The sequence below is a fragment of the Triturus cristatus genome, chromosome 6 (genome assembly GCF_964204655.1).
Source record: "Triturus cristatus chromosome 6, aTriCri1.1, whole genome shotgun sequence".
In the NCBI taxonomy this organism is placed as follows: domain Eukaryota; kingdom Metazoa; phylum Chordata; class Amphibia; order Caudata; family Salamandridae; genus Triturus; species Triturus cristatus.
Window position 1 is genome coordinate 1139218970 of NC_140589.1, and position 24482 is coordinate 1139243451.

Genomic DNA, 24482 nt, shown 5'->3' on the forward strand with positions numbered 1-24482 from the left:
GCAGTCTGTTGGAAATACACTATGAATGAACTGCGCAGGGATATTTGCTGACACTTTTCCTGTTCTACCTCTGATCCCTTATGTGGGGAGACAGTTTTGGCTAATGTCCATGCCGCCCATTCTCGATGCACTATGTTAAGTGTAAAGCAACCATGCTAATCAGTGCTACTGAATTGTCTGTCCACCCACACGATATATTGCCCTTAAAGTAGACCTCTTAACTCCTTATTGGGTCAGTTGAGGCTTCCAAATCTCAGGAAAATTAACCTTCCTGTTTGGCACCTGAGGTTTTAGAGTTTGGTTACCTGCAACTACCTGAGGGGTATTTGTACACTCTGTGTAAGGAACACAGACCACCACTGGAGCTTGTTATGCAGTAAAATCAAAACCTTTTATCACTTACTGCAAAATCAAACCGAGCATTTGAAGGCATCAGTTCAGTATCTAATCTGCTAATTGCTACACCTTCAAAGGGGGGCCGGCTTTCCAAACACATCAATTAGGCTTCATTTGGGATTTTTGCTTACATGCAGATCAGACAACGTACATCTCCATAAAAAATTCCCATTATTAAAGCATTCATGGAGGGCCTCGAGAGTCCTCCACTGTAGGACTCCACCGATCCCAACTGGGGACCTTCATGTGGATCCCACCAGACTCATGGGGCCACCTTTTAACCTCATCACATTCTAGTGGCAATCCCTTTCTTGCAGAGTGTTAGTCAGTTGTAGCCTTAACGGTGGAGGTGGAGGAGCTTTTCTTCCAGGTTCACAAGGATAGAGTTGCCCAAAGAACCAATCTTTGCTTGCTGCCAAAGATGGTCTCCTCATTTCTTGTCAACCAGACCACTGAGTTGCGGATTTTCTTTCCACACCCCTAGACAGTGGAAAAAAGGGCATTACACAAATTAGATTTGGATAGGGCTGTAATGTATTATATTGATTGGGCCACATTAATTCGCAAGATGAAGCAAAGCTTTGTTGCATTTGCAAACCTCCTGCTTGGAAAATCCAATTTCACAGTTTCAAAGTCTAGCCTTCTCAGAAAGTGCATTAAGGTATGTTATGCCAAGGCAAAACAAACTCTACATTCTGTGCTGAGAACACATTCTATACAGAAAGAGGGAACTGCAATGGCTGTTCTAAGCAATATACCACTAGCAGTAATTTGTCCGTCTGCTGCGTGGTCAATACCTCACAATTTTTCTAGGCTACAGTGTGTAGACTTTCAGGCCAGACAGGAGGAACAAGTCAGGCAAACAGTTCTTACCGCTTCATTCCAAACATCTTGGTAGCCACCAGTTTTAGAGAGAGTGCACTTAATAGTCTATGCGCAGCATTTCGAGAAGTATAATCTACAAATGGAAAATTATACCCTTGTAGGGTGACAACATTTTGAAAATCTGTGACCGGGAACTAAGGGGGTATCGGATAAGCCAGTAATGTCTTGTAAATTGACCATTTCATGTGAGAGGAACAATAAATATTAAGGATGTTTTCCTCAAAATACTATGACAGAGGCTCACAGAGGGAGTATAAACAGAAGTAGGTAAAACTGCGGCAGAAACTGCCATAGAAACAGAAGTAGGTAAAACAAGTCTGTAACTATTTTAAACATTTGTCTCAGTGAATTATGTGTGGAAGCTATGACTAGAGGAACAGTGATAATATCTAAAAGGAATATTTTCTGGTGGTTTGAAGATGAAAATCTATTTTTCAGGCACAGTTGATGTTCTTTGACAATCCGTTTCAGGTTGCGATAGATAAATCATTGGCATGTTGTCGGGCTCACTTTAAGGATCCAAGTGTGAACACCTCTTATCAGAAAGAGAGGTACACTTCAAAAGCAATCTGTTGCAACACTAAGCCATTTTGGCTGCTTGTGGTTGTGTTTCCATCACCCAGTGCAGGGAATGTAATTTATGCTTACTGACACTACCATCGCTATTCTGTAGTGCATCGTGTGGAACAAAGTGGAGTCCATGCAAAAGTGTACGGAAGTATGTGAATCTGATTACAGACACCGACACCACTATGCACTTGACTAGAGGAGTATGTAGAAGGAGCAGGCTTCCTGAAGGTGCGTAAGGAGGTGTTTCTATTGTGAGAGACATTTCCTTCCGTGCTGCTTAAGTGACGGTAAAAACAGTATCAGGATGAATGCTCTGATTTGGCTTCATCCAGATTTCTTTTTAAGGAATAGCTGTTGATTAAACAGTGGATCTCCCTGCTTCTGGTCAGATGTGGAAGTGCCAGACATTTTACTCCAAGCAGAACCTCTCTGGGTGATGCAGTGTTTGTCCTGTGGAAGTTTTGTTTATGTCTTCCTACTCTCTTCAGTTGTGCGAATTGTCCGTGGCACAGTTGTATTTCAGTCAGTCATGATTTTGGGAAACCCCACACTGGCTCAGCAGGATGTGATGAATAGATCCTTTAACTGGATGAAGGCAGAGGGAGGGTGGATACTGCTCATGGACCTGTACAGTCTACAACTCGACTTTTAGGCTTCTGAAAGGCTGACATTTAAGAGCCATGGTGTAACTGACGAGATTACTAACATCACGGAGGGCCGTTTATAGAAGAGTATATATACCAGGAGCGGCCCGTGCTGGTAAGAGCGGTAGGGCAGGACTCAACAGACGAGGCGGAGGGAAAATTAAATACATAAATAATTTGCCCTCATCGCCCGTCTGTCGAGTCCCTCCCCCCACCCCGCCTCACCACTCTTACTTGCATGGGCCGCTCCTGCTATTTACTGTTTTTATGCTAAAAAGCTGCTGAGATTTGAAAGCTGGTGTAGTCTCTATTCTTTGTCGGCTAATTTGGACTTTCCATTATAATTGATTAATACAGGGTTACAAGTCTCCACTCATTAGCATTTATTGTTTGATCTTTCTGTGGTGTCTCAATGTCTAGAATGCACAGACTTCCCCCTGTAAAGTATCTTAGAGTGCATTGGGACTTGATTTTATTATTGACCCAACTGGTGAATTCTTCATTTGGGATTTTACATTGCTGTGACACAAAGTAATTCTCTACCTCAAAATCCGGGATGTAATATATGTAAATGTATGAAACAGATACCAAGTTGCTTCCCTACAAAGGTCCTCTATGGAAGAGGTAGTGGCTGCTTTGCCGTTGGTAGAATATGCAGTAATCCCCATAAGGTAAAGTCCTGTTAGTAACTTGAATATCACTCTCGATACAAATGTCAATCTACTAAAGTAGCTAGTTTATCAGTTGTAGTTAAGTTCTTGTAAGCATAACAATAGCCCTCAGTAGTTGCTTGCAAAAAAAAAGGTGCCTGGCCTTTTTTCTGGTGTAGTAACTTTAACCATATTGTTGAGTAGAGACCTTCGGACTTTGTCAGCTAGTTGTATGTGAAGCTGCTGAAAAACATTCTTGAGGAAACAGTTCAAACGACCCTTTGTAGTCAGGATGTTTCCCCAATTTCGTTTTTCGTTATCTCTGTTTTTTTAAAAAAAAATATTAGGGGGTTTCATACCCTTTACCTCCCCTTTAAATGCTGCCATCTTTATAGATTCTCCGTCTGGCCGTTTGCTTCCTTCACCTGCCCTGTGTCTCTTTTATTTTTTAATTAAGGGAAAGAGAAACCCTTTCTTACCTATATTACTACCTCCCTTAGCCTTCATTGACTAACATTTCTCTCCCCCACTCTTCCTGTACCCTGCGGTCTGGTGAGGCACTTGCCCCTTCGTCTCCCCCCCTGCAGTTTTTCTGTTCCTTCTAGACCCCTTTCCATCATTTTCCTCCAACTCCTCTTTTTTATACTTATCTTGTTGTCTTTTTCTCTTTGTCTTCTGTAGTCGTCGTCTTCTATTGCTCACATTCTGTCTTCTTGTTTTTCCTTGCTGGGTTCTAGTAGACATAGAAAAAATATGTATTTTTAACCCCTTTTTAATGATTTATTCATATCACTTTTCATGTAATCCTATAATGTAAGTTTCGTAAGAAGTTTTAACATGTTTGTATATGTAGGACCTGGATTCCATTCCATTTCCGTTATACTGGCTGACTTTATGAGGACTCTCTAATCATAAACATATCACAATGCTTTTAAAACAATGCCGCAATTTAAGGTAAGAATATAGGACAAAGAAGCGCGCATCAGCTGAGGAACCTGGAGAAAGAGCAGCTGCACTACAGACCCATACAATAACCCTTCCCCACACATTTTTTATAACATACAACTTGCTGCTGGTTTATTTTATTCAAACCCAGAGTGGTTCCTGTGCACAATGCATAGTGCTTAGAAACACCCGGTCTCGCTTTTTTAGGCACTACTGCCGGGATTCTTATTGGAAATCTGCAGATCACATCAAGTCTCAGAAGTTCATATTAAACTCATTGACCATTATACCTAAGCAGGAAGGCAGTCACATGCTCATATGTATTTGGTTCTATTGAGTTTTAAATACTACGAAAACAATTGTTTGTTCGGTTGTTATCCTTCTCAAGATTGTACAGAAGTGTTATGGTTCAAGCAAGCATTGCTTTATTTCCTAATAGCTAATTTCTCCACAGGAGAGGTGCTAGATACATGCCATACTGTAAGGATAATCACAGAATATTTAAATGAGTTTCAGTCAGACTCCTCATATGTAAATATGTTATTTGATGTCATGTAAATCTTCCATAGGTCTGGCCCTTTTGGAAATTCATTGGACATCCCTGCTCTGAGCTGTCCCCCTCGTCCTGAGAAAATCACTTTATCTAACAGGGCCTTAATCGGCCAGATAGCAGCTGAAAGCACTGAAAAGTTGCCTATGAGGCAATCGGGTGCAATACAAATATTTGCCTTCTTTAAACTATGAACATTTTCTGCAATTATTAAATCAGTCTACCATTGAATATGTGACAGAAACTGCCAGATGTTGGTACTTAAACACTACTTGATCAGTGGTGTATCTGTGGTGCCTGTATGCTGGGTCGTTCTTGCTCAGAAAATTAAGCGTCCTTTTAGTGACTCACCAGTCGCTACATGATCCCATCTCTAATGAGCATGTCTGCAGTCATCAGTCCCTGTTTTTTAAAAATCTTTCTTAAGGTTCTTTGGACGCGATTCTTTCTCTTTCAAACATGGTTTCCTTCCATAAGCATGACCCACTATCCGCTTCTGAACCACATGATTCATTCTCCCACTGATAGGACCCTCTTTGGGACATTCCACCATGTGAATCCCATTCCTTAACTGCCTTTGGTCTTTTCCATTGTGCCACACCGTCTCCTCCCAGCTACTTGACCCTCTGTGAGCTTCTCAGACATGATAATACTTCTTCCATAAGCATGACTGTTGGATTTGGTTACCCCCGAACTTTTCGCCTTCACCCCTCCTGTTTTCTGAATGTCTTTTTTGTTGATATTAGGACTTTGTGAACATTCCCACTGCAAACCAGTACTAACGTGCTTGTGATCTTCCCTTAAAACATTGTATAATTGGCCTACATTGACATATTTAATTTACTTGTAAGTCCCTAGTATGGGGGTACTGCATGTACCTAGGGCCTGCATATTAAATGCTACTATTGTGCCTACAGCGCTCATTGTACCACCCATTAAAGAAGCAATTGGAGCATGGCCAAAGTACTGCTTCTTTGCCCAGTGTCCTTCCACTGCTGGCAATTTTGCAGCTCTTTTTGTCTTTTAGTTGCAGCATGCTATAACAAGTGCATGTGTTTACAGGCCGTCTCCCCCCCACGTCCCATGCTGTGTTGCTGCTTGTCCACTCCTATTCATTACTCGGTCCGTCTCGCCCTGCTTTGTTGCTTGCTCTTTACCTCCTGCACCCCATTCTGCGCTGTCGCTGAAGATCTATTTTGTCAACTAAAAAATAAAAACTTAGAGTTTAGAGCCTGACGATTACTTACCGTTGGTTGGCTTCAATGCCACTCTCATTCACTTGCTTCTCCTTTGTGAGCGTCTCCTGATTTCATGTTCTCTGTGTGTGTTTGTGCGTTTGGTGGAGCTTGGACCAAGTATAGCTACCTGTCTAATGCCAGAATCCTTCCATTGGTCAAGCGCTTATGGGGTACTTTTTTATTAGTCCAGTTGAAGCAGTCCATAAGCGTTCATGTGTTTGCAGTCTGTCTCCCCACTCTGTATGTTTGTTTGTTTGCTGCCTTTCTCCTCCCGCTGTCCATGGCGTAGCTTGCTCCATCCTGCCGTCCCCAGTCAGGGCTTGGACTGCCCCTCCCACCCTCCACTCGCTTTCTGTGCTCTTGTTTGCTCCCTCCATTCTTCCTCCTGCCATTTGTGGTCTAGCTTGCCCTACTCTTGTGATGCTTGCCCATCCCACCCTTCTCACCCACTGTACTGCATTGCTTGCCCCTCACGTCGGACAAGCCACAAGAAATAAAAACACTGACAGATCCAAATGACTTTCCCCTTACACTGGAGCTTTGTAAATATTTTTTTGCCATGATATACAGCAGCAGGGCTACTCCGTAACATGGCTAAAAGTAAAGAAAAAACACTACAACATGGCCACCATTTACCGCATCATAGCGTTCTTCTATTTTATTTGGATATACTTTTAACTATGCTGCCCAGCAGCCTCCCCTGCTTTACAAAATAGCTAAAAAACACATTGACAAAGCCAATTGTTCTCGCATAGGAGAGACCTATTGGCTATGCCAATGCTTATTTTCCAACCAGCTAATGAGGCCTATTGTAATGCTTCCAAGGATGTATTGGCAAATGATAAATTAGCAATGCTAGTGGAGTGTCACTTGTATTGAGTGTTATAAAAGTTACTAACACAACTTTGTGGGATTACTGTACATCCGACAAAAGGCAAAGCGGTTGCTACCTTTTTCATAAAGAAAATTTGTAAGGAAGCAACTTGGTCACTGTTTAATACATTTACAAATATTACTTCTGTATTCTGAGACAGTCACAGAAAATTTGGGTTATTGATAAGCGCAAATGATTTCGGGCAGATTTTCTTTAATGCTTTTTGTGCCCCCCTCGAGTTAAATTGTTTAGGTATTACGGGGGAATCTTTCAAAGATGACCAATCTAATTTAGTGATAGCATCCTTTAAAAGGAAGCTTTGTTAGACTTTGGTAAAGTTGGTTCTCATGAGTTTTCCTTACCCTCTGCACTTTTTTTTGTTACTTGCCAAAATCCAGGTTCAGATTTTTTGAGTCACTTTGTACAGTAAAATTTGGGAGCTGAAAACCATAGACATGCTTGCACCATTTATGTTTTGGCATGGATTAGCATACATTCAGTGTCACATTGCACCCTCAGAAATAGGTGGTGCGTCTGGGCGACCTGCTGGACAAAACAATTCTGTTGTAGGCTGTACATGGACCTTTTAAAAAATATAGGGCCTCATTTATGAAAAGTGACGCATCACTGCGTGAAAACAGTGATGCGTCACTTTTCACTGCGCCCTCCCTGCGACTCCAGTGATGCGTCATATTTACAGTATGACGCATCATGTCGCAAGGAGTCACAGATACGTCAGTATTTCTGACGTATCTGTAGGCGCAAAAGTGACGCATTGCTGGAGTGTGTCACAAAAGTGACGCAACTCCAGCAATGTGTCCTTTCACATGGGGCAAGCCCCATGTGATAGGGCCTGCGTCAGTCTTACGCCAGCTGTGAGGCAGGCGTAAGATATTGACGCATTTGCACCCTAGAAGTGGTGCAGTGAAATCTCGTAGATTTCACTGCGTCACTTCTACGATGCTTACTTACGTGGGAACGCCCACCCTGCATACATTATACCTGACGCAGGTATAATGTAGCGCAGGGGTTTGCAAAGTGACGCATCTAGGTAGATGCGTCACTTTGTAAATATGGCGCATCATGGCGCATGTTTTACGCCACTGGTGCATCACAAAAAGTGACGCACCGGTGGCGCAAAAGTGACGCAGGGGCTCATAAATGAGCCCCGAAGAATGTGCGTAGAACGTTATCTTTTCTGACATTGAAATGGTGTTGCAACTCAAATACTTCATTTAACTGGATGACAATGTGTGAGCACCACAGAAATAATTGGTTGCGCTGTCTCTAATAAAAAAAGAATTGGCAAAGCCAATAGGTCTCTGTAATCCGAGAGCTAGGCGTTGTTAATGCTAATGTCTATAGGCGTTGTAAATGCTAATGGCACATCAGCGCAGCCATGTGCACTTGGTTCCAGGTGAGGCCTGCCCTCCTCGCAGCATAACCAGCAGAGCGTGTAATGTGCCCTTGCCCCTCCAAGGTCCCGAGCTCTGAACGCAGCGCTGCAGATACCCATCCACATAGAGAAGCAACATCTCCACAGCAGTTCACCGCTTACAAATGGCATCATGTAATAATGTAATAACAATGTTATTTGCATTATTTGGCATAATGTAAGCAATTGTTTTTTGTTATTGTGGAATCCTTGCTTGCATGGAACAATGTATATGTTTCTGCTGAGTATGTTTGTTTCCACTATATATTTCTTGTTCCATCACGTGAAAGAGATTAATAAAAGGTATATAAAGGAAATGTATGTTGGTAAATATAACGTAGTCACTGTTGTTTCCATGCGATGGTCATCCTTCTATTTGATGGATGTAACAATCGAAAATCAAGTGAAAGGATGAAATATTATGTCAAGGGGAGATGTAAATATAAACTCACCTTTCTGTGTATTTCCTAGAGGCTTTATGTGGGTGTTTGTCTGAAACATGAAACTGGCATACAGCCGTTTTTATAAGGGAGTATTTTGAAAGTAAAGTAGAATTGAAAGTAACGTTGCACCGATAAATCAAAATAAAAAAATAAACTCAGTATGTTGAAAGTATTTAACTTTGATTTGCCGCTGCAATCATTTAATTATGAACGCGTGTAAATTACTGTTACAACATACCTATAAACAAAGGCTTTGCATTGCTTGATTTAGTACCCAAACACGCACCCAAATAAAGTTTTTGAATTGAAGTGATAGAAGTGTAATTTAGTCACGTGTTTTGAAAGTCAATCACGGGCATACACAATTACAGGTATATAATACCGATGCTGGACCCGAGTGTTGACGAACACCAATCATGTGTCAAATAGCTAAACAGTTCTGTTTGACTGCATCAGATCGGACTTCTCCAGTGAGTAGCTCGTGACCTACTAGTAGCTCTCCAGCTACCTGCGTGCAAAATTAGACGCTATTGCTTGGGTGAATTAATATACATCTACCAAATTGAGATTGTATATTGAATAGGAAAATGTGTTTATTTTCAGAACTCATAAGCTGATATTTGTAGAAAAAGAGATACATTTCCAAAATCTATTTAAAAATGATATTTGAGTTTTGAATTATATGGCATTGGAGAGATGTGTTACAAATGGTATTACCTCAGTGCCAGAGGCATTGTAGCTATGGCTGTTATGTATTGCCCATGTAGAGGCATCCCATATTGACAAAGCCTTTTTTACATTTCTGCTGGCAACCATTCCTGATGCATTGAGGTGATCACTGCTTGTAATCTTGCATATGGTAGCCACTAATGTAATCTTGTATTATGTGGTCCCTTTTACAAAACTAATTTAAAAAGTAGCTCTCGAAGTTTCATTGGACATAAGTAGCTCTTATTACAGAATAGGTTGGAGAACCCCTGCATCAGACAGACCCATCACATGACAAAAACTTGATATTGGTTGCAACTAGGCAGGATATCGGTGAGGCAGGTGTATTTGTTGATATGGAGGCATTGACCAAAGCAGTGCTGCTTCATTTACTGAGATTCTTAACCTCTTCTGTGCCCATGACGAGATAGTCTCGTCATGGAGCACGGTTGCGCTGTGCCCATGACGAGACTATCTTGTCATGAACCCCACCCACTAATACAACGCCCGGCACAGGAGGGGGAAAGGGCGTGGCACTGAAGGGGTTAATCATTATGTCGCCTTCTTGGGCCATCAGTTTGCCAAATAAAGCATACATATCAGGTTAATAAAGCAGAACGCACAGCCTAGAGAAATTGGAAAGATAAAGCAAACTGGAAGAGACAATTACCTTTTTCATAAAAAAAAGAAGCGGGGACTATGCCCTGCTTCTTTTGTCTATGAAAGAGGGATTTGTGTAGATAATCTCAGCCACCTACCTGTGTAATTGAAAAGATAAATTGGCGTATTTGCTATTAATAGTTGCTCATCAATGCCCACTGCTGTGGCTGTGTTTCTCTCAAATAGTATTATGGTTTGCTGCAGCATCAGTCTACATCCGACAGTGAAATTAAGTTCTTCATTCATGTTTTTTTGGTTTACAGAAAACTCTCCAATCATCTCCCGAGGGCTACGTCACTTCTTTTCAGATGTTTAACACTACGTACAGACTCTACTCCTACAGGTTTGTTATTAGTTTACCCCTTACAAACAACCTTGTTTGAAAAAGCTCCATGGTACTTGATGCTGGATTAGGGTTTTGTTCAGTCCATAGTAACGTCACTTATGAGGACCATTAACGCCAACATTGGTCTGGTGGTTTCAAGTGCTCCCTTGTGCAGTGGACCCGACTGATTGGGCTTAGCTGTACCTAAAGCAGCTGTACCAAATCTGGTTTGCACATACCTAGTCCCTGTGTGGAGTGGCATCGTGGACAAAAAACACATTGGACTGGAATGTGGCCCCCAGTAGTTGCCAGTGCCTGGGATTGAGTCGAGCATTCCACTCATCCTAGTTTTTTGTTTTTATCGACAGTGCTAACTCTGGTACATAGGTCTCTCTGCACAAGTGAGACATTAAAATGGAACTGTCTCATATTTTTCCAAAGTTCAATAAAAGCGTATATGTTTTTTAAAAAAAATCATGATAAATGTGCCTACTTGAATGCAGTGTAAAGAAAAACGTAATGCTGTTGGTGAAACAGTACTTAATATGTTGCTTTGTGAATGGAGATTGGAGAATCAGAGCTGCAATGGGGCTAAAAGTGTGGTTCAAACACTGCAAGGTAGGCTTTAGGAAACAAATAAATATGGGCCAAAGTCATTAAAAAAAAGCTGCAAATCTTCTGTAAAAGGTAGCTTATGCAGATTTACGTCTTTTTGTAAGTCACAAACATTGGCAGCATTATCTGTGCCCGCCGCAGATTTGCAGGCGTACTATTGGTGACGCTGTACTAATTTTTTTAATGTTTCTATTTTCTCAATATGTAATTATATGCAAGGTGAAATTACACATCGAGGAAAGGCATCACTGCTGTTTTGTTTGCCCCCCCCCCCACCTTAAAACTTTTCTTACTGAGGAGAAGCCCCATCACCTGCACTCCCACGAAATCTGGTGATCTGTTCTCCTTCCCACCTTGGAAAGGATTTTTACTCGAATTTTTTGCATAACAATTCTAAGACCAATGAAGGAACAGGGTCTGGGAGGAGTTCGTGAAAGTCCAGAAACTCTCCTGTTTGTGTGTGTTCGCAAACTTTGAAAACCTACTACATCTTGAACCGGTCACTCCTGACAGCTTGCTTGGTATTTACTACTGTTTCATTTCATACAGTCAAGGCACACCGTTCTGGAGCACAGAATTTATATACATCTGCGAATACCCTTTTGTGGCTACCGACAGGCTTAAATTGATACATTTTCAGTAGTAAACATAGGTTTTTGACAAAAAAGGCTTTGTGAATCAGGCCGGTGTTTGTCCCTTAGTGAACATTTAACAATTCACACCCTCTGGTGCACAGGGAGAAGGGACTGTATTAGATTTAGATATGCATTGCATTAGACTCAAAACGGTATTCCTTTATTTTGACACGAGCTAGCCTGATGAAACTAGGACAAAGAATCTCCAATTTGTAGAAATGACATAATGTCGAAAGACCATTTCCACGAAAATGTGGAGATTTTCATGGAAAAGTGACCCAGGTTTTAATAGTGTGTCCTTTATTTGAATCCCCAGATCCTAGGTTTGAATCCTGGGTCTGGCATAAACAAAACAAGAAAAACTTCCAAATATATCTATTCATACAATTCCCAATATTTTAGACGTTGTATCAATACGTATATTTTAAAAAGGAAAGATGTGATACAGAAAAAAATGGGGTGTGGTAGTATTTTTTATGGCTACTTTGTCCCAGACACCAAATAAAAGAGGCAGGTCAGAAAAGAAAAAAAAAACACTGACAGAAGACAAAGGCGCAGAAAAGAATGGGTAGCACTAAAAAGGGGCACGTGGAGAGTTAAATGGCGTGGTGTGCCTGCAAAAAATATATATATATATTTATGGGTGATGCAGTGTCGCTAGAGGATCGCCTTTACCATGGGGATAGAAATAGAGAAATGATCAGGCCGGACACAAAATACAAACCTCTTTTTTTATTTTATTTTTTTAAGAAATTTCACCCAGAAGGACCTTAACCATTCAAAGGTAAAATGTTTGTGGAAACCATTTTAACCATTCGGTGAATATGACAGGACAAACGTATGTTTACTTATGTGTAATTGTTGCAGGCCAGTTTTACTGATTGAACGTCTGCAAAAGTAGTAAAGAAACACAGTATGAGATTCCAATTCGGAAATTTGGAAAACTTTTCTTTCACCACATTAGGGATTATTAACCATGAAAATAGTAGCCTGTTGATGCTACTACTCTCTGAAGAACTGACAGTTCCAACAACGTTTACATTGGCAATAGCCTAATATCTTATTAATTGTCAAAGCTTTCTAATGCCTCAATAAACCTGAAACTGGTTGCCACAGCTAAAACTCATGTTCTCTGTGTGTTCATTGGGAAAAAAAACAATTCACAAGGGAGCTAGATTGCATCCACAAACGTCCTTCATTAAGGACCCCATTACAAATTTGTGCAACTCCGATTTGTATTGAAATTGTGTTTCCTTCTGAATCAGGAATTAATGAAGAGTTGCAATGGGAATCAGTTGTGGCATTCCTCATCCTTGCACTAATTCCCTGTTACTTAGTGGAAAGTTGGGGGCATCCTGGAATCGGATAGCATTCCTAGCCCTAAAATGTGGGCGCACACAAAACAGCCAGAAGCATTTCTTGCACTCTTAGTAGCTTTCCTGTCGCTTCTTTTCTGTCATTCTCTGACCTCTCACCAGTCCCTCTTGTAGCATTTGTATTGAAGGAGTAGGTACTGATGCAAGTTTGAACGAGATGCCCTTCCAGAAACTGCACATTCTGTTGTGTCCATTCTGTTTTCAGCAGACCCATTGAGACCAAAGGCCAAGCAATGTCAGAAACCTTGCATAGAACAGAGCTAGCATTTGAATGGGAGCCTGGTTTTGCATGCCCGTGCTGCTGCCTGTAACCTACCAGTGCATCAATTCCTTTTTGGTTGCGCCAGATGATCAGGCATTTATTTGCATAGCTATACTCTTCTTTTGTTTTCATTCTGTTTTTTTCTGCTTGACAGTCCTCTGGTATAGCCTGTGTAGGTTCCTTTTCACTTGTACCACCTTTGACATGTTTGAGATCAACTGCCGATTCCAGTTTCCTGCAGTTGATGTGCACATTTAAAGTGCTGTGTGTCAAGGACTTGACCAACCTGTCATGGATTGCGCCCGCTTTGACAGTTTATTTGAGCCTCAGTGCAGGTTTCTTTGGTGGTCCATACATACTGAGGCAACCCCAAGGCCGGCCACATGCCTGACACTGGAGTCTATTTTTAGGTGCTCCCTGGGTTTAAATTCACCCGACCTCCCATCTTGATGTGTGGATAGTGCCAGGGAGCCTATGATCTTGTAAAATGTTAACCCGTTTAAACCTTTTCAAGCCTATCCGCCACCTTTTCCAAACACTAATATCTCAAAAACTACTCAACAGATTTAGACCAAACCAAAAAAAGTTTACTTTGTCAGTAAAGTTCTACTTTCATACCAAGTGGTTTTGTAGAAACCCATTTTCCTGTGGGAGCTAAAACAAGAAAACAAATCTTTTTTGGACCGTTCCCCCCTCCCCCCCTAACCTTTTTGTTCCCTGCACAGAACTAGATTAAATATGGAATATCGGACCGTACTTTACTAGGCTTAGTTATTGGCAGCTCTAGAAATGACTTTTCAATAGAAAGTACAGCTGAACTATAGCTAAACACTAGCCACTGCCACTGTGAAAATATGTATGTATATTTTTAATTTAGAATTTAGTGTACATCGTTTCATATAGGGTGTTGGTGTTCTAGCCTTTCTCCATTGTTTTCTGTGGGAGAGAGTTGCAGTACCAGTGGTTGGCCATGTGTGCTGCATAACTTTCTCCATGGTTGGGATGGAGTAGGTTTAAGTCCTTTTTTGTCCCTATTGTGATTGTAGTAGAGTTCAAAGTTCATTTTGTAAATTGCAATTGTCTTACTCCTATGTGGGTCCGTGCTTTGTATTAGCATGTCCCTACGTAAATCCCTCCTCAAATTTCCCAAAGCCCCTTCTATTTAGTAGTAATTATTCCCTATTTTTCGACCACTCCCTGTCGTTCTACACATGTTCAGTTCTAAAACAGATACCTATGCATGCAGAGATCTACACAACCGGGATAGGGCGCTCTGCACAAACAAGATAGGAGAGGTAGAAGTGGAGATCTTCAGCCACAGGTTTGTGAATTGCGTTTTGTAGTATATGAAGCTGTATTACTAGAGTACTGCTTTACAAACACCAAAATGCATTTTTAGAATTAAGCTTGTAGATTTCTTCAATTATACAGTAATGGTTGGTGCTCAACCGCTCCTTAAAAGAAGGATCTATCTCAGCCACCCCAAAGACTGGACAAATTACTTCTCTACCAAAACCTTCTAAAGAGGAGCTTTAACCTCTGTTCAACTTTAGACTACAGTCACAAGTCTATTGAGCATGGGTCAAGTTATTAAGGAATGTGTTGCCATCTAATTGAACAACCACAGGAACAATAGACCTTATCTGTCATTCTATGAATTTGTTTCTATGCATTGGTAAATATCATTCATCCTTCAAATTTCCATTAAACGGTTTAGTTGAAATGGGTTCTCAGTGATGGTATTCCATAAAGCAGTTTTTCTATGAAATCACATACAGGCATGTGGTATGACTTGCATCTGCTCATGACGTTACAGATCGAAAACATAGCAGAGTAAGCTAAAGCTGCTTTACATACTTTTAAAAATCTTAAATCATCGTTGTAGACGTTAGGCTTCTCTCAGATAGAACATAAATTGGTGCTCAAGATAAATTCTACTAGTAAGCTCGAATGTTTCCTCTCTACCCTTTATCAAGATACTAATTTACTCTTTAAAAAAACATATGTACTGTTCCATTAACTTCATCCTCCTTACACTGGTGCTCCAAGATCTCCCTGTAGGAACCAAAATAAAGTTTAAACTAGGAATCCACCACCAGTGTATGTCATCAAAATTGACAGTGTCAAAAAGATGATACATGTACACTTCGAAGAACTGTAGTTTGCAGGTGTTTTATTAATATTTTTATAAAGTAATATATAGCATTTTCCGAAAGCAGTTTATTCAGTGCATTTATTTCGTTTAGGAAAATAAGTGTTTACATCAGTCAAATGCAGTAATGCTTGTGATTAAATATATTTTGATCTCTTTACAGTTATCTCGGACTTGGTTTAATGTCAGCCAGGCTCAAAATATTAGGAGGCTTCGAAGGACTGCCATGTACGTAATATATTTACCTTTTTTAGTAATTGTGGAATTATTGTATTTACAGTTGAAGATTTTAGTTTCATACAGCTCTGGTGCATAGAGGGGATTCAAGTACAGCAAGCTCTCTAAACGAATATGTCAACATTCTTTTATTGAACTGTGCTAAGAGATAAATGTGATTGTTAACTAGTGCTTTGTATAAATGGTGTCATCCTTAACCAGTTTATATCCTTCAGTGGGTTTGAGTAAAACCAAATTCTCTTGTGTTGAGTCAAATGGTATCCTAAAATATTTTAAAACTTAAAACTAGAAGAAAATGTTCTGTTTTCGTTTTAATTATGAAACATTTGTTTAGTTTAGCTGGAAGTCAGGTAATCTGTTTTGAGGAAAAATGGGCTGAATGTGATTTTCCAGGAAATGCACTTTTCTATTATGTAAATATGTTTTCGGAGGTGCAGCAAGAAAATAATCTGTCAGAAAAAAGAAGACACTAACGTGTTTCATCATTCACTTTTGCAAGTAAAATATCCACCCCCTGTCAACATTTGCTTTGAAAAACAAATATTTTTTGTTAGTAATCTTGTTTCTGTTTATAAAGCACCTTGCTCAGAATACAATTGTTAAAAAGAATTTTCTTAAAGTCAATCTCAACGTCCCCTTCATAGTAAATGTGAATCAAATGGCTTATAAAGATCTTGAGAACATACAGAAGTACACATAAACATGTCTGTTACACCTCCATTGAAAGTGTCAAGCTAAAACTGTTCTCGTTGTAAAAATGTTCTTGTATAGCATTTAAAATTTAGATCTAAACAAGGTAAAAAAATGTGTTTTTAAGAAGGCCAAAAATCTGCACGCATGAGCATAAAAAACGTCAACATTGAATATTTACAATCCATTTTGTGTTCAATGACTCATAGAGAGTTCCTACATTTTTGCTAGGCCCTTATTGACTCTATCCTATGCTCTGCCAGGCTGAAAAAATAGCTGACTTGTGACTTAGCCAAGGTATTGTTATTCCCAGATTACACTCTCAAAGTTCAGAAACCGCTCCGGTCCTTTGTTGAAGTCATGCTGAAGTTAAAGGTCAAGCAAATCTCCTTCCTGCTCCTCTACCCCACCAGATTGAATGTGATGTTCCAAAGGAAATCACTGTTCTTTGAAACCCCGGAGGAGGCGGATTAAGATGTGGGCAAAAACCTGGGGGGAGGGGACAGCTTAGGGGCCCCTTCCTGCTCCTCCTGAATGAGCCTGAGAAGGGTGAGATGCAGGCGCCACAGAGAAAAAAGCCACCGGTCGGATGTGGCGGAGTAGGCTTCCTCTTCGGAGGCGAGTGATAAGACTAGCCCGCAAGATAGACAACTTGATTTGGAACTAAGCAGCATGCTGAATGTCACACACAGTATTGCCACTGATGACCGCTGACTGACTAACTTTTAATTTTATAGCACGACGACAGGGAAATCATGAAAGCTCCTCCTCACTTAACTCACTTTTAAATTTAATTGCGTCACAAGTGCTTCAGTTTCAGAAGTATGGGGTAGTTCGGGATATTGGTTTTGGTTAGGGCCAAGTCAGGGCTTTTATTCCAGCAGGAATTTCCCCGGTGGGCTGGAGCCCGTGGAGGCCATTTTTGAAAGCCCAGAGCTGCTCCTGATGCCTTTGTCACTTTGCTTAGAAACTCAAGGGGGACGCTTCGAGAGAGATTGGGGGGAAGATGAGGGTAGAGGGAGAAGAGAGCGAGGAGAGAAGGAAAGAGAGAGAATAGATTGATGGAAAGAAAGATTGCGTCAGGCCGGTTTGAACATTTTTGCCAGGGCTGCTTTTTGTTTCCGTCCAGCCCTGGTTTTGGTTATGAGTTTACTCTTGTGTTCTTACGCAGCTCAATGGGGTCGATCTGGAAATGTATGGCTAAGCCTCTCTTGTGTCTATTTCCATGGTGCATGATACTGGAATGTGAACAGACTCAATTATAAGTTTAAGAGGAGTTGGTTTGCATTTGGTATTGGCTCGCCTGTACCCCATAGGTCGGAGGTGGCTAGGTAGACACTGAAAACCAAACTCTGGACTGAGGTCAGAATGGAAGTTCTGGCCACTCAATACAGGGTCTATGAAGCTGGGTATAATTTCGGTAAATTGATATATTGGTTAGCCAACATGGAGGCAGAAAGGATTTCCCTATGCGTACAGAATTGGGAATGTGGTTTGGTTTATGACCACTAGGATTTAGCAAAAGCCTTTGCTGATTATTATAAGGCACTATATGTGGAAAAGGGAGCAGACGCGGAACAGCACTATTATCAATGATTTGACTCCTCCTAGGCTCTACTGGAGGATAGAGAGCCATTGGACATCCCGGTCTTGGAGGATAACATTATGAAAGTGATTGGTGGTGTTAGACCTGGCATCATTGGCGTGGGTTTCCCCTGTATTTTTTTCTTTGCCTCCTGTATTTTTACAGTGTGATGGATTTTGTTTTGCTGGTCTAGATCCTTTGGGCACTTTGCCACTGCTGTTCAGTGCCAAAATACAAGTGCTCCATTTGTAAATTGTTATGGATTGGTGATTCCATGATTGGCATATTTGATTTACTACTCAGTCCCTGGTACAGTGCACTGTGTGTGCCCAGGGCCTGTAAATCAAATGCAGCTAGAAGGCTTGCAGCACTGGTTGTGCCACCTACACAAGCAGCCTTGCAACAAGGTCTCAGGCCTGCTATTGCAGTGCCTGTGTGCCGTCTAGTAATGCCGTGTCGACCTGGCAAGTGCACCCAGTTGCCAGGCCCTAACCTCCCCTTTTCTTACATGTGAGTCACCCCTAAGGTAGGCCCAAAGTACCTCTGTGGGCAGGGTGCAGTGTATGTGAAAGGTAGGACATGCCATGATGTATGTGGCATGTCCTGATAGTGAAATACTGGCAATTTAGTTTTTCACTATTGTAAGGCTATCTGTCCCATAGGATAGGATGGGTAGTTTGCTCATAACATCTTATTAGCATTATTGCCCATGGGAACAAGATAGGAAAATAAAGTTTGATATGCCTGAACTCAGAATGTTAAGACACATCTTTTAGTGAGGGTGATTTTTACATTCTGGGTTTGAAAATACCACTCTTGGGAATTAGGTATTTTTTTGCCTAACCTTCCAATGTGCCTTTGCTAGGTTGTGTGTTGACAGTCTGGCTTTGGAGTGACAGGGGCTGGGGATGTGAATTCTGTTCAGACAGCCACGGGGAGTGTATCCTGCCTTTAGAGGGTGAGTCATGGCTGGGCTGAATAGACCCCGGGCTGCTTTCAGAGTATGGGGAGGAGATTTCTTTCACACCTGAATGGGCCTGGTCTGCCAAGGACAATGCCGTCTCCACCTCCTGCCAGGAAGCTGCACCAGAGAGGACAGAACTGTTTTTGGCTAGGCAAAGAGCTTCTCTGCCACAGAGAACAGAGGATTTTGTATTACAAAAAGAGAGGCGCAGACTTTTAGATTACTTCTGGGAATCAAGAGGAACCTTTGCCAAGGAGAAAAGCTGGAGAAACTGAGAAGGAATACTGCCCCTGTGTTGTTTGCTGTGTGGGGTTGGCCTGCAGTGGCTACTTTCTGCCAAGGAAAAGAGAAGGACTTTGCTGTGTCCCCTGCTTGAGGAAGATCTCTAAGGGCTTGAATTAGAGCTTGCCCCCTGTTTTGAATCCTCAGGAACACAAAGACTTCACCCCAGTACCCCCCGAACTCCTTTGCTGGGAGTTCTGACTTGTTGATAGGTGCCTGCCAGTGTTCTGGACCTCTGGTGGTTATTTTGGGACAGAAAACTGCAAGAACTGTAAAAACTGACAAATCGCCTGTTTCCTACGCATCGCAAAAAGTGTGAGAAGAATTTTCCTACGCATCGCCGCCGCCAAAGAATCGACGCAGTGCCTGCTCGGGGCTGAAGTGTCTGCCATGTGATGAATCCTGTGCACCGATCTCCGACGTCCGAGATCACCGCACCGATTCTGAAAGAACCGACACATTGAGGGGACGCGGCTGAAATCATCGCAGTGCATCCCGGGTCTTCACGCATCGCATCATACCGTATTGTCACACATCACATCAGAGCGTCAAGTCTGGTGCATCGTTGGGGGACGCAGTAAGAAACTGACGCATCATTTCCCCACGCTGTAAGAAACCGACGCATCACCTCCTCTCCGGTAAGGAGCCAACGCATCACCTCCCCTGCGCAGCAGTAAGGAACCGATGCATCACCTCTCCCGTAGCAGGAAACAGACGCATCACCTTCCCAGGCAACCCTTTCTGCTTTCGACGCATCCATGGTACCTTGTGTAAAAGTATCGCATCCAACATTTTCTTGGAACAGAACTATTTCTACCTTTTTAAGAATCATATTTTTAGTACTGTATTGTGGATTTTTGTTGTTTTGGTCTTGTTTGGTTTAGATAAAAATTACTTATTTTTCTAAACTGGTGTGGTGTTAATTTGTAGTGTCTTCACTGTATTACTGTATGTGTACACAAATACTTTACATACTGCCTCTAAGATAAGCCTGTCTGCTTAGGCCAAGCTACTTAGGGGATGAGCAGGGGTTATTTTCAGAAGTGTATCCCTGTTACCCTGACTAGGAAGAAGGGTCCCTCTTTGGACAAAGGTACCTACCACTGCCAACTTGAGACCCCCATTTCTAACAGGCGGTATGCTCGGGATCAAAATCCAAGGCCCAAACGTCCCTGTCAAATGTCTATAAACAGTATGCGGTAAGTCTGGCCCCACAGCTGCGCCTCTTACATGGAGAATCCCTGAGAGAGGGAATCCTACCATATGATATGAGGGGAGCTCACGTGGTTGTAATTCACAAGCAAGGCAAACATCTGGCAGATTGCACCTCTTATAGACCAATCTCCCTGCGAAATACTGAATCCAAAGTACTAGCTAAGGTGCTGGCCAATCATGTTATGGAAGTGACCTGAACCCTAGTCAATTGGGCCGGAATGGATTTATGACTCACTAGCAACTAGGCTTTGCTTGCAGCTGCCTGCAAGTAGCACTGGACTTAGCACAGCGCTTTACAGAACGACAAGAAGTCCATTCAGTTGACTTTGGGAAGACGTTTGGCTCAGTTGCTTAGTCCTTCCTACATGGGGTTCTTGAAAGAAGCACTATCTGCCACATATTTAAAACCTGCGTGAAACTTCTCTACAAACTACCCTGGGCAGCAGTTAGGGTAAATGAGTACTATCCTCACCTTTCCCGATTTACGCGGCAGGATTGTCCCTTCTTCCCACTTTTATTTGCAATAGTAGTGGGACCCCTATCAACGTGGGTTGGAATGGACAACGAAGTCTGCGGCAAACAGACACACAGGGACCACGAAGATAGTATAGCAGTATATGCTGATGATACCCTGCTTTAAGTGGGACTTCCAGACTGCACTGTCCCCCTTCTCATGCACATTTTGAAAATCTACAGAGAGGACGCCGGCCTCACGGTCAATTGGAAGAAGTCAGTTCTTTTCCCAGGTAGCAACCCACTATCAAACTGGTGAACATTAGGAGCTTGCTTCCCACTTTAAATACTTGGGAATGTATATTTTGTTTGACCCCGCTGGAGCTCAACATAAATCAGAAGGTCGGCCAACTTACAATAATGGGACGAGGGACCCTTTTTAAAATGATTGCCCTACCCCAATGTTTGTATCTTCTTCAGAACTAGCCATACACCCTCCCTGTTTTTTTGTTTCCTTCATTACAAGCCATTATTACATTTAATTTGGTCTGAGGCACAACCTAGGGTAGCCTTTGAAAAATGTATACAGTTCCCCTTTGACGGAGGGGTAGGCCTAGCAGATATCAAACTATAACCAGGCCTCTCAGCTGTTACCCATAAACGACTGGTTAGCTTTCAAACTGCAAGTGTTCTTCGTGGGTCTCCCAACGTTAATATCGCAACTTTCCAGTACCAAACAAGCAGAGGCCTTTGGATGGTGTCCCGTAATATGATTTATTGCTGGCATTGCGCACTGCAAGACATTAGGTGGCATGGGAGGGTCACGAGAAAGCATCCCTCTAGCACGGATAATGGCTACCAGAGGTCGTCCAACTGAGTGGTTTTTGGGGTTGGGATGCCAATGGGATCTCTAAGATAGGTGACATAGGGGAATCATGTCATATTAAGTCCTTTGATCACATACAAAAGAAGTTTAAGCTCCATGAAACACAAGTTTTCTGCTACCTGCAAATCTGAAAAGCCATGACGAAATCATCTATGTGCCTCTACGAGGTGCTGGAGATTAGCCCTCTTAACTATAGAAGGGCAAGGGAAAAAAGCAATTTCTTTCACCTATAGAACACTAATAGTAAACCTGCCTGACCCATTAGGAACACATAGGGGAAGGTATGGAGAAGGTCTGCGGTCACTCACGGAGACTGTGTGGAAGCCAAAGTAGGCCCCAGGGAGCTGGTGATAGCGTCAAGACTTTCTCATTCAATTTAACTATTTTCATTGGGTTTACCTACAACTGCATGCAATTGGAAGGAATCCCACGCCATACTGCACAAGTTGCTGCCTGCACAAGGCCACCTTTAAACACATGTTCTGGTAGCGTCCAATCCTATCCAGATGGTGAAGGACAGGCAGTCTTGGCTAGAGTGCTTGGCATATACATTGACTTGACCCCCCCAGATGGCTATAGTAGAAATAAAGTCGGGGTGGGATGAAAAGTAGGCTGGGCAGCAGTTGGTGGCACTGGGCCTATTGACTGCCAAAAGGGGAAATTCCCTGAAACAAAATATCTCCATCTGGCCTAGCGATGTGTTAGTGTACTGCTAGAGTGATGGATTTCTGGCTGCTATCGAGAAATGGGTGTATCTGGGCAGGGTGTGCCCAGCAAAATACAGAAAAATCTGGTCCCCATTGTGCGACCTAATGTAAAATTGGAGGGGAGGGCCTACTGGATCGGAAAATTGGGGAGTACCGGCGAGGTACCAGGGGCTGCAGTCAATCTGTACATGTATAATGAAGATCCGGTATGAAGAAGTGCGTCCTCCGAAATTAAGCTGTATTGTTTTTATTTTGTATTCTGTTTTGAAAACATGGTATGTTTTTCATACTCCACATCAAATGAAAAGTTCAGAAAAAAAAGGATTGGGGTGCAGAATACCAATGCTGTGAAGTCTTGACTCCATGACTCTTTAATCCACCAACAGACACTGCCTGTCTCTTTATCTCACTCTTCCTGGTTCGGTTTCATCCCTGCTTTGCTTTCTTTCTTATTGTTTTTCCACCACTTTCTTCCTCCTTCTCTCTCTCGTGTTTTTTTCTCTCTTTCCTGCTCAAGATCAAAGTTTGTTGAGGGAAAGAAATGTCAGCTCCCAAAAGTGAATGCTTGTACGACCAACCTACAACCATCCGTTTGGATGCCAGGGATGGTTATTGCTCCTGCATCTCCCTGTTGGACATGTTTCAGCCTTTCAGTGGCCCTGGATCCTGGCCCCCTATAGTTTTTGTACCGTCACTCATACACAACGCATGCAGCTCTCCCTCTTCACTAATGCATTGCGTGCTGTAGCATTCACTCGTCCTTGTTGGGGGGTGAGGGTTTGCCATGCATTTTTTTTTGTGACGTTTAAGCTTGCCTGATAGCTGTATGTGTGGGAAATAAAGGCCTCCAGAACTAGTTTGGGGTTCGCATGGAAGGCCCTTTATGTCCCGATTGTGTATGTACTCAGTGAACACCTCTCCTCTGAGCCCTCCTTGAATCTCCGTGCCTGTGCCTAACCTACTTTCTCTGCTCTCTTGCCTGGTTTTCATTTGCAACTTTATCTTATCAAATTTTAGAGCCCTGCTTGGTGTCAGATCAGTTGTCAAGGATGTTTCAAGCAGCCTTATGTTTAGCAAAGATTTTGTCCCAGCTTCTTGCCCTTACTGGAGCTTGAATGACCAGTCCCCTTAAGTGTACCCACTTCTTGGCATCTTATTGGCTGATTACAACATCCTTCTGCAAAATCATATAGTGTTGTGTGACGTCAGAACTGCTAGAAGCTTTGCTTACCTTTCTTGAAAGAATTTCCTAGTAGTTATTCTTCTAGCTCAGAATCTGTAGTATACCTTGAAGTTCCCCTTTGTTTTGGGAGATTTCATTGTTTGGACAGGTATTTCCAAAATACATATACATATTTGCTCACATGCTTTGGTTAATATCCTGGACAACCTTGGAGTCCGAGAATTGATGGACCTCCATGTTCTCCAGGCATGGCATGTCACAGTCCTTTTTCCCTCTGCTTCTGAACCTCAGCTTCTGAGTATCGTGTTTGTTATTGTTCAGTCGAGACTAATTTGCAGGAGTATTAAAGGCAATTGAACCCTAACATTGTTCCTTATGGACAAGAACTGTGGCATGTTGTGGTTCTTACATTTCAAACAAGCTGTGCTTTTGCTTTCCAGTCACCCTCCTTTCAAGCACTGTGCTGGCCAACATTGTTGCTTGGATAACAGAAGCCAGTGCTGCTCACAAACTGGATCGCTTAAATAAAATAAGTCATATCTGCCAAAGCATGCCTAACATGTTTTTCTAATGATAACCAGCGTTTTACCAAATGCAGTAGTGGACATCTTGAGCAACAGTGAAAGATGCTGAACCGCCCTGTGGATTGCCTTTAGTGGTGTATCTATCATCAGTAGTAGTTCACAGATCACATACAATTCATAGATGTGGCTTTCAGCACTCAATAATGGTTGTGTGACACTATATTAAGAGATATTATACTGACCTACAATGCATCCACTACATCATCAATATAAAGATATATAATTTGGATTCTAACTTACACATTTACTCACCTAGATCTACCATGCAATATAGTGATCAGTTCAATGAAATGGAAGAATATGGTCATGTGTTTTACTGTTATAGTGGTGGTA

At 42.0% G+C, this 24482-nt stretch overlaps 1 protein-coding gene across 6 annotated transcripts in view; it reads left to right on the top strand.

The window, feature by feature from the left end:
* The window catches only part of ENTPD6 (ectonucleoside triphosphate diphosphohydrolase 6), a 227917-nt gene that overhangs the window by 122275 nt on the left and 81160 nt on the right, over positions 1 to 24482 (top strand). For all 6 annotated transcript variants that reach the window (XM_085612057.1, XM_085612054.1, XM_085612058.1 and 3 more), the window contains exons 8-9: positions 10262 to 10341; positions 15527 to 15591. In XM_085612057.1, coding sequence (XP_085468183.1) covers positions 10262 to 10341; positions 15527 to 15591 — 145 coding nt within the window. The remainder of the gene's footprint in view (positions 1 to 10261; positions 10342 to 15526; positions 15592 to 24482) is intronic.